At 42.9% G+C, this 11,030-nt stretch overlaps 1 protein-coding gene across 1 annotated transcript in view; it reads right to left on the bottom strand.

Moving 5' to 3' along the window:
* Positions 1 to 11,030, bottom strand: part of eys (eyes shut homolog) — a 337,977-nt gene that overhangs the window by 107,542 nt on the left and 219,405 nt on the right. Inside the window, exon 33 of the mRNA XM_064318175.1 lies at positions 9,298 to 9,410. Coding sequence (XP_064174245.1) covers positions 9,298 to 9,410 — 113 coding nt within the window. The remainder of the gene's footprint in view (positions 1 to 9,297; positions 9,411 to 11,030) is intronic.

Here is an 11,030-nt window from a genome sequence, read left to right on the forward strand (position 1 = left end):
CTTTCACAAAAATGGTCATTACCTAAAAAGGGATGCACAAATGTTTGTCAGAACAAAAAAAAAAAAAAAGAATTAAAGCTGCACAAAATGGGCATATTTATAGCATTTTGAGTGATTTCTCTCTGTCCCCACGTACGCACTTAGAACAGAGTATTCCCTATTCATTAATCTCAGGAAAAAAAAGGTCAGGAAGATGAGTGGATGTGCTCTCCCTATTAGAGAGAGACAGAGTGTTCATTTGCCATGCTGAGGGGAGACCTGTGGTAATTGCAGTGGGTGCCAGCGACCTCTTGCTTCACCCTAAATCTAACTATAAATACCGCCTTGCGGTTGTATGCCTCCACCAACCAAGGCAAAAACGTGTTTTGTGAGGTCACAGTGACCTTGACCTTTGACCACCAAAATCTAATCAGATCATCCTTGAGTCTGAGTGGACGTTTGTGCCAAATTTGAAGAAATTCCCTCAGGGCGTTCCTGAGATATCGCGTTCTCGAGAATCGGGACGGACGGACGGACGGACGGACGGACAACCCGAAAACACAATGCCTCCGGCCACGGCTGTGCCGTCGCGGAGGCATAAAAAGCACTGCTTTACAGATCACCTGATCACCCATCTCAAGGATGAGCACGATGTCAAGCAAAAAGCGAATCAAACGCCCCTGCTGGGATATTTCAGAATCTGTGGCCTGGATTCAGTGCACACCTTGTCCTTCACTTTGACTTAGAAATACACCCTTTTTGGTACACAGACACAGTTCAGCAATCGTGTGTAGCTTGCCAAATCGCGTTAGCAAACCAAAACCGAGCACATTCATTAGTTTTGGACAAATGATGATAGAATACATGGCTCTGGAGCTTATTTGTTCTCAATTAGCAGGGAAAAATGGCGTTTCCCCGACAGACACGTTAGTTTTGGCGGGAAAAAAACGGCCAATAGGAACGGCAAAGTCCACAGGCACGACCAACGCGAGAAAGAAAACAGAGTAAGGAACCTTCGACTAATCTTCAGGCTACAACCTACACTGTTATCCGCAAAACGGCAGGAAAGCTAACGATCAAAGATGCGCGATCCACCTGCCGTTCCCCATAGCAAGAGCCACATAGACAAGAGCTCCAGAAAAAAGGTACACATATTTATCAGGCACGTTACGTTCAGGCGGCAGAGGCCGGGAGCTCATCTGAAGTGCTCCAGCGTGCTTTTGGTGGATTACCGTCCCGTCTGGATGTCTGTGGGGGTGAGCCATGGTTTTTATTTTTATTTTTGAGGATTACATTTTCGCTACAAGAACCCTTTATTCTGCCATGTTTTACAATGTACTTTTCCTCCCCCCAAAATTCCCTGAAGAGGAAACCTGCCCTGCCTGCTGCCTTCCGAGACAAATCAATGCTAAGCGCTGCTGTGCATAAGCAGCGGAGGTGAGGAAAGCTGGATAAATATGCAGCGGGTGTCTGGGATACGCTACAAAACCTCCTGATCTGTACAGCCAGGCCCAGCCCTAGCCTGTGCTATTGTGGGGGGATATCCCACAGCATCAGCATTCCTGCCACTCTTTTGACCGCGGCTATCTCTGGGCCAGGTCCAGCGTATCTTGTAAGCCGGACAATGGCGGTGTTGCTGCATTAGCCCTGGTGAGAAATGCCACTCCGTACGGCATTGTGTGCGGGGAGCACAGGTCAGTTTCTCCTGCCCGAAGCTTCGATGCTAATAAAATTCAGTTTACGGCACATTCTTATCTTCTGGCAGGGGGATTTCCGAAAAAACGTTCCTAATTAATATCCTACACTCCCTTTCGTCCCAGCAGGAGTGGGTCAGGAAGCAGGGCTTCAAAATGGGTTTTGCTGAATTTCAGTGGTGAATTTTGAAAGCGTTATTCTACAGCCTTTGTGCCGCAAACACAATTCAGTCGCACAACATATACATACAGTACATATGCAGGAAGACATCCACCCACCCACTCACGCACGCAAACATACTGTATGAATGTACACGCCTGCTCACACACACACACAGACACACGCACACACACACACAATATAAGCAAACACACACACACAAATAATTTAAAAAGTTTATTTTTTGAACGAAAATAGTTTTTAAAATATGTCCTTGAAATGCTATTTATTTTTTAAATACTGTTTTGAACATTTCAGACAGCTCGGTCAAAAGATGTGCCCAAGAATGCAGGCCGGTAGGAAGGATGAAAGGAGAGATGTGACCCATTTTCTTTAAAAGTATGCCGAATAACTTTTGAAAATATACCATGGATAAATGCTGAGATTGGAATAAACTTTGCAGTAGATGTGTATGGGTCCTAGTACGACACTGCCGTTGTATCCTTGAGCAAGGTACTTGACCTGCATTGCTTCAGTATATATCCAGCATTGGATACAATGTAAATGATGTGTAAAAGTGGTGTAAATTGCTCTGGATAAGAGCATCTGCTAAATGCCTGCAATATAATGTAATAGGTTCTGTAGTGAATTAACTGCAGTTCCACCCTTAGCTCTGGGTACCATCAGTGCATGCTGCAAGAGAAACATTGCATAAAAGCTGAAATCAATATTTGCATTGCTTGCTATTTTAAATAAAAACATTGCATGTAGGCAAGAAAATCCAAATGCTTCCACTTAATCAAATACTTGAGAATATAAATAACAAACATATTTATTAAATTACTTCAAATGCATTCCAAGTTTTGTTAAAATATTTATGAATAATTTTAAATATTTACAAATACATACAAATAGTCAAATGGCTTGTAAACTGCAATGACTGTAATTAAAACTTGAGTGCAAGACTAATGTTGAGCTGTAATTGAAACTGCAAGTACAGAACTCAAATAACTCAAAAATAAATATCACGAGTAATAATTTATGATGCAATTCAAACACATTTAAGGATTTTTTTTGTGCAAATTCCCTTGCAAACGAGAATTAAGTTAAGATATAAAATTATATTGTAACATTGTAGTCATGTTAATCAGTATAGGAACTTTATTTTGTTTATACAAAGGCAGTGATTGATTGATTGACTGATTGATCACTTCACAGATTTGAGTGGTGGATAGGCTGCTACATGGCTTTGGAATGGACTTCTCATACTACGTGTGTAGCTCATGGTACTGGATTTAAAGCTGCTGCTTTTGCAGCTCAGCTGAATTATGATAATGTTTTAAAACATGGATTATGAATGGCTGATTCGGTCACCTTGGAAACATGACAAACTTCCTTACATCAAGACCGATTTATCTACCAGCCATTGGAAGTATAAAGGCACTTTACTAATAACCGTAAAAATCTATAATTTAAATGATGTGCATCACGTCAACAAGTTAATTGTAAAAGTGGCTGTTGAGGGAACTGTAAATTCTGCATAGCAAGTATGAGAAAGTAAAGTCTGAAGTCAGCATCTATCTGTCCCTAATGACCTTACACAATACTACCACAAGCTCACAAGGCACCTCTTAGCCTCATTGCTTTTAGTTAGGGCGTCCATATTCTTTTGTAATCATTTTAATCTTCTTAAAAGTGCAGTGTGTAGAATTTAGCGGAACGGACTTTTAGCAGAAATTGAATATAATATTCATAAGTATGTTTTAATAAGTGTATAATCCCATGAAAATAAGAATCGTCGTGTTTTCGTTACCTTAGCCCTTCATATATCTGCATAGGAGCGCGTCCTCTTCCACGGAGGCCGCCATGTTGCACCGCCATGTTTCAGTACAGTAGCCCAGCACGATGCCTGGGTACCTTCCAATAGCTGTGTGTGTAATACCACACGTGTTGTTTACGGCGTTGTCGCCCTTTTTAGTACAGTCTGGCTTGAATGACAATCCATTTATTCAATTTTTTTGTAATTTCTTGGAAAATACTATTATTATTGAGGACTTCTGGGCATAGTTAAGCCATATGTTTGCTGACAGACCTAGCTGACAGAAGCAGATATATGAAATATGTCATTGATTTACTGTCTCTGTCTCTATTGAAAACATAAGATTTCATCATTGCTATAGTATTACTGCTCAAAATATTTCAGTTATATACGTTATTTTTGAAATGGAGTGTCTTTAAATAGGTTAGTGTTATTTTATAATGAGGATATTTCACACTGTAATGTAAGCGTTAGTTAGTAGTGTAATAGTTTTTGTGACGCATCATGTCTTTCTATGATTTACCATGCAAAGCAGCTAACGTTAGCAATAACAATGCGGAACAATTAACAATCATAATCGCTATCTTACTTGTAAGCTATGACCTATAGTTTTACAGACTAAATAACCAAATACAATTTATAAATCTATCAAGGACCCTCATCACTCAACACTTGGCTTCTCGATGCTGTCCTAGACCATGACATGATATTTGGAACTTACAGTCCACCCTAGCTTCTCCTACGTCGTTGGAAAGGGTGGGGTGAGGGGAAGGGGGTATTCAGTTGGTTGCAATCTGCAATCTCACCGCTAGATGCCAATTCTACACACTACACCTTAAATCATTTTATCAATTTATTTATTTTTAATCTTATTTTTTATGAACTTTTATGTATCACCTGATTTTTAAGTTCTTTATTTTCATTTTTGTGTTCAGCACACTGTGTTGCAAATTTGTATGAAATGTGCTCTATAAATAAAGGCTGATTGATTGATAGCCAAGAAAGTGGTAAATTAATGTATCATATCATACACCAGAATGTGTCATAGCGCACAAGGGACATTTTACAATGTCTGTGTACCAATTTCACAAGTATGCGTGCAATAACTTTGTCAAATCTTCTCAATAACCTTTGCGCTTATAGACATATAAGTGTATTCAGAGAGAGAGAGAGAGAGAGAGAGGGAGAGCGAGCGAGGCAGAGAGAGAGAGAGACAGAAAGAGAGGGAGAAAACACAATCCAATGATTAGTTTTCTTGGCTACAGGAAGACTGTCCTCGTCAAGAGAATGCTGGCCAGCACAGAGATGTTTTTTTTTTCAGTCGGCTTGCCTGCCAGACTATTTCTTCATGTCGCACAAGATACGTGTGAAAGAATGGGAGCGTCCTCTGATGATCTGGGATCAGTGAGCGTACCTTCGCATGCGTAATCGGCTGCCTGCACCTGAAACAGCACAATGCAACAAGCAAGCGTGTGTGTGCGAGCAGCTCTGGGCTTGTTAGCGGTGTGGGGCTAAGGGGCGTGGGTGCTAAGGGGAAGGCACGTTTGATAATACAACTGCGTTTGGTTTTGTTTTGTTTTGTTTTTTGTTGATACTGGCTGTGTGGTCCCACAGCCTTGGGTGGACAAGTGGCCCGGAGAGGCCAGGGAGCAGAGAGACCCCCTCACCCTCCCAACCCCCCCCCCCCCCCCCCCCCCCCCCCCCCCCGCCCCCCAAGCTGAACTTTTAACACGTTTCTGCGGAAAAGTACCCGAACTCAGCGGCTCGCCGTGGACAATGCGCCGCTCCGACGGCCGTGCTTTCTCCTTTCAGCGCGGAAGAAAAGCCGTCATTATTTCTCGGCGTTAATAGAGGGGCAGTCCATTGAAAATGGAATCGTGTCCTTAAGAATACGTATTAGGGTACGAGCTAAAAAAAATACATAAAAATACCAGCCCGCGGAGCACCTGAACGCTGTTCTCTCTCTCTCTCTCTCTCTCTTCTTATCTTCTCCGGTCTCGCTGCTTTTTGTGCGCATAATTAACTCATTAACGTGGGCCTTTTATATCTTTTATATCTTCACACGGCTTTCTCAGAGGAACACGAGGATGAATAGATCAGACAGGATCAAAAACACTCGCGCAGGCCGCCACCCACGTGGTAAATATGACCTTTTACCTTTCGCGGAACATTTATGGAATCATTTTGCCGTCATACCTCAATATTACCTTACATGTTTGGGCTAGGTAATGCTAATAGCGTGTTTAAATTGCTTTGCTTTACGCACAGGCTAAATTCCCTTTGAAAACATAAGAAAGCTTTCTATTACATGCGCAATGGCATACACAAATGATATACAGTATTTCATTCATTTTATGTTTTATGTTCTAAGGGAGCAGTACATGAGTGGAAATTCTACGATTATGCATTCCTTAAAAAAATATTATTTTTCTGGAGAGAACATTTAAGTTCTTAAACAGGCTGAATAATGAAATCATCCAACCATCTAAACCCACCAGCTGTGTTCAGGAGGTTAAATTAAAAATATACATAACATACTGGTTCAAATCCCTCGATCACATTATGTATAGGGTCGAAGGTAAAACAGTCACCAGAATTAAACAAACTTGTTTGCCACAAATGGCTAATCAGGCAAAGTAACAGCCTTGCATTTTACATCTCCCACAAGCATACGAGAGATTTGTTCTGTATTCAACTGTCCTGCAAAGCAGATTGCCTGGTTGCCAGGCAGTCTTTGTTTTCCATTCTGCATGCATTTATTTTTGGCATGTGCACTCTTGGAATCGCAGCATATGCAATATCACTGCTACGAGCACTTTACATAGCACAGCTGTAGCAGATCACTCTTACAAGCATTTTACATAGCACAACTGAAGCAGATCACTCCTGCAAGCATTTTACATAGCACAGCTGTAGCAGATCACACCTACAAGCATTTTACATAGCACAGCTGTAGCAGCTCACTCCTACAAGCATTTTATATAGCACAACTTAATCAGATCACTCCTACAAATATTTTGCATAGCACATGTAGCAGATCACTCTTACAAGCATTTTACACAGCACAACTGAAGCAGATCACTCCTACAAGCATTTTACATAGGACAGCTGTAGCACTCAACTTCAAAGAGCCTGCAGGTGTCTTCCCACAAAAAAATTACAACCTGGGCCTCGCTGTTGAAGGCTGAGGTCCCCTGACCCCCAGAAAAACACAATAAAATAAATGAGCAGACAGCATGCTCAGTATAACTGCTGTCGGGCTCCGGTTGTTTGTGGTGATAAGCGATGGCGGTGTGTTCTCCTCTCTGTTTATCGCATCACTTTTTTTGTGTTCAGACACCTCCTGGGGGAACATTGTTATTCAGCTCACTGACTTTACCCACCGTTCCCTAAAAGTAGGCCAGCACCAGAAATACAGCCAGCTGAGAACATAGGGGAAACCCACACAGAAACTTAACTAAAGCCGCGTTTCCATCAAAAGTACCCGGAACTTTTAGTCCCAGGAACTACTTTTCAAGGAACTGAAAGGTTCCTTCAGCCCATTGTTGTCTGCGTTTCCACCGCGGTCTAAAGTCCCGTGAAGATTAGGCAAATTAACCCACTGACGTATAAAAAAGCGACGTTGTCGTCGGTCCATCTGTCCTATGATTTCTTCTGTAACCCCATACTGCCACCGAAGTAGCCTACATTATTTTCTAATAACCGGGACAGCCCGGAGGGGTTTATTCCACTTATATACAACGGGTTACCAACAATGACTATATATGGTTACTTTTGTATTTATTTTTATCGATTTAATCACCTGAAATTGAAATGTTCTTCCGCGGCCGTTTGGGCATATTTTACCGTTGTCAAGCAAAACTGTTGTTGGTAGTTGGACTTGGACCGTTGTTATGCAACAAATAGGATATAACAGGCCAATAGTCAGATTGTAACTGTTTTATATATCCTCTCAAACACATTCATTATGTTTTTATGCGAACATTCGCTTTCATGTCTTGACATCCGAGGCGACAGAATGCATTCACATTCCACAAATAACTGGCAACAACAGCAGAAAACATGCACACGTCGTAAACAATTTGCTGTTGAATTGATTACTTTCTCATCGTCAATTCCATATAGGCTAATCGCAAAATGACAAGAATAGAACGAAAACTCAGACTTGCGTGAAAATTTAAATTAACAGTGGTACAGCCACTGTTTGCTTTCCTTCAAAGTTACTGCTAGCCGAGCAGCGAAGTGTGCCCTCCTGATGCAAACCATGCACCATAAATTAGTCCATAGTCTTCCTAGTCTTTTTGTGGAATTGAAGAATAGCAGAGTAAAATTATGGCAGTCTGAAAAAGCAAAAGGGACGATTACTAGAATTAACCTGTTATTTTACCCTGACAAAAAGTGCGGAAGGTGATTTCCAGTTTGCGTTTACTGTATCACCAATGTAAATTACGCAGAACTACCGCATACCTCACATAACTGTATCAAACGTTTTGAGTTAATTACAACGGGCTAACAAAGAAAATCAGGAAGAAAATATTCAGCAACTGAATTAAACCGTTTGAAAGTTTTGGTACGTAATATGCTGTCCCAGCACAAATGCTTAATATTTTATAAAGCGAATACTAAAGCAAGAAAAGAACAGAAGAGCACACGTTATAATTCCAAGACGTTGGCAGGCTATAACCAAAAGTAGGCTACTGCGCCGCATAACATACAAGTTTGATTTCAAGTTATTATGAAAATAAATCGGTTTGCGGCTGCAGATTTTAAAAAATGGCGGTTGAAATAAAACACTGCGAGTCGTCGACCAATCAGAAATTTTTAGCGCTTGCGCCCCACCCCAAAAGTTCTGGTACTTTTGGAAAGTACTACCCCCCGAGCAGGGACTTTTTTGGGGGTAAAATAAAGTCCCCGGAACTTAATGTAGACCCTAGTTCCTGCGGTCGAAACGCACTGAGTTCCTCAAAAGGTTCCTAGTTCCGGGGTAAAGCTCCTGCGGTGGAAACGCGGCTTAAGTGACTTTAGTGGTTCCAGCTCTACGGTGGGAAAGGGGTATAATGAGCCAGCCTGGTTCCAGCTTTACAGTGGGAAAGGGGTATAATGAGCCAGCCTGGTTCAGCTCTACAGTGGGAAAGGGGTATAATGAGCCAGCCTGGTTCAGCTCTACAGTGGGAAAGGGGTATAATGAGCCAGCCTGGTTCAGCTCTACAGTGGGAAAGGGGTATAATGAGCCAGCCTGGTTCAGCTCTACAGTGAGAAAGGGGTATAATGAGCCAGCCTGGTTCCAGCTCTACAGTGAGAAAGGGGTATAATGAGCCAGCCTGGTTCCAGCTTTACAGTGAGAAAGGGGTACAATGAGCCAGTCTGGTTCAGCTCTACAGTGGGGAAGGGGTACAATGAGCCAGCCTGGTTCAGCTCTACAGTGGGAAAGGGCTACAATGAGCCAGCCTGGTTCAGCTCTACAGTGGGAAAGGGCTACAATGAGCCAGCCTGGTTCCAGCTCTACAGTGGGAAAGGGCTACAATGAGCCAGCCTGGTTCCAGCTCTACAGTGAGAAAGGGCTACAATGAGCCAGCCTGGTTCCAGCTTTACTGTGGGAAAGGGCTACAATGAGCCAGCCCAACCAATAATGCAAAGAACAATACCTGCATTTCTCCACGTTGCTCCCACCGATGGCTTTAGACATGTAGAATCTTCCCATCTTATTCATTTCCATGATTTCAATGCAGCCGGTAAAGTTGTAGAACTGCTGATCTCCCTTTGTGTGTGCATGTGTGTGTGTGTGTGTGTGTGTATGGGGATGTGCGTGCGTGCATGTGTGCGCGTGTGAGTGCGTGTTTGTGCATGCGTGTGCGTAAGTGTGTGGCCATGGTAGGGGGGGGGGGGGGGGTGGGGGTGGGAGAAAAAAAACAAAACAAAATATTTTACAACTGCTCTGGCAGAAAAAGGCATTGACAAAGAGCTCTATAAGCCCCAGTCAATAAGGGCTCTTGTGAAGTCCAGAGAACAGCGAAACAGCGCTCAGAACCCCACACACCTGAAGCCTCCGCTCCTCAGCAAGACGGGACAGGCACACGCTCTGCCCCGACGCTTCACAGATTTACTTACACTTTTCAAACTTAATACTGACTGTGGACTTTACTGTAAAAGCATCAACCACCAACTTAACATTTAAAGCACCGAGAAATAATATCTAAATAAATAAATAAATGAATAAATGAAAGACAGCCGGCATACTGTGGACTTTCAAAGGGCTGTACTAACGTACATATTATCGCGCCCCACGACCCAAAGCGCATTTCCCCGCTCATGAAAACGCACAAAACGCCCGACGGAGAAGTAAAAAGAGCTCTGGAGCAAAGGCTCCACGTCAGCCTGCTGCGGCCGGGCGGCCTACCTGAACACGTGCCGTCAGCTTTACCCTTCAATTAACGCGCGTTAAGCACGCGGCGCGTTCTCCTGTTTAACCCGACCCCGCCCCTCGGGACGCGATGCGGGGGTCCCCCTGCTGTCGGAAACGGGCGTTCTCACATTGTGCTCGAATGAACCCCCACATATCAGAACCGCTGCTTCCGCACAAAAGAGCCCCGATTCAAAAGATCACTCACTGGCATGAGCCATTAGAATCTGTATTATATTTAATTTCATTCGAGCGCGATTTAATGAACTAATTGGCAAAACTTTGTTTGCTTTTTTTTCCACCCGGCCCAGGCTTCTTTCTAATGAATGCGAATAACGCATTTCCAATTCAATTATTATTTGCCAAAATGAAGCTAAATCTTTTTTTTTCAGTTCCTAAATGGAGACTTTTTAAAAAATAAAAATGGATTTTTAAAGCTGCAGTCTGCACACATCACGAGGCGTCCCAAAGGAACGGTGCCATCGCGGAGATAATGTCGAAATTATCGCCCCCCCCCCCATTGTTCGTCCTCTGCCCACTCACAATGGGCTCCAGGAGCCGAGAGAAACACAAATCTGCGTTAGGGCGCCAGCGCTCTCATCGAACCGCCCAGCAGTGAAGGTGCGCCTTCGCTGTAATCTTCATACTTTAAAAAATAAATACACATTCTTAGGAGAATTGCTTCCTGCTTTATATCGATCGCTGGGAAAATTAACGAAAACAAAAAGTCGGAGACGTTTCTCTGACTCTCTGTGCTCAAGGGGAACACGGGCTACGCTGTGTTTTCAGCGGCCAGACAAAAGAGAAGAAAACCTTCAAACGCTGACAAAAAGAAAAGCTATGATTGCCATTTCAAGACGAATGTTAAAAACTTCTGCCACTCTTGTTCTATAAAGCAAAATACTACTGTTTCGGAAAAGCTTGCAGTGGGCACACAAACACACACACACACAAACATACACAGATACAAATACATGC

This window comes from Anguilla rostrata, chromosome 18, assembly GCF_018555375.3.
Source record: "Anguilla rostrata isolate EN2019 chromosome 18, ASM1855537v3, whole genome shotgun sequence".
NCBI lineage: Eukaryota > Metazoa > Chordata > Actinopteri > Anguilliformes > Anguillidae > Anguilla > Anguilla rostrata.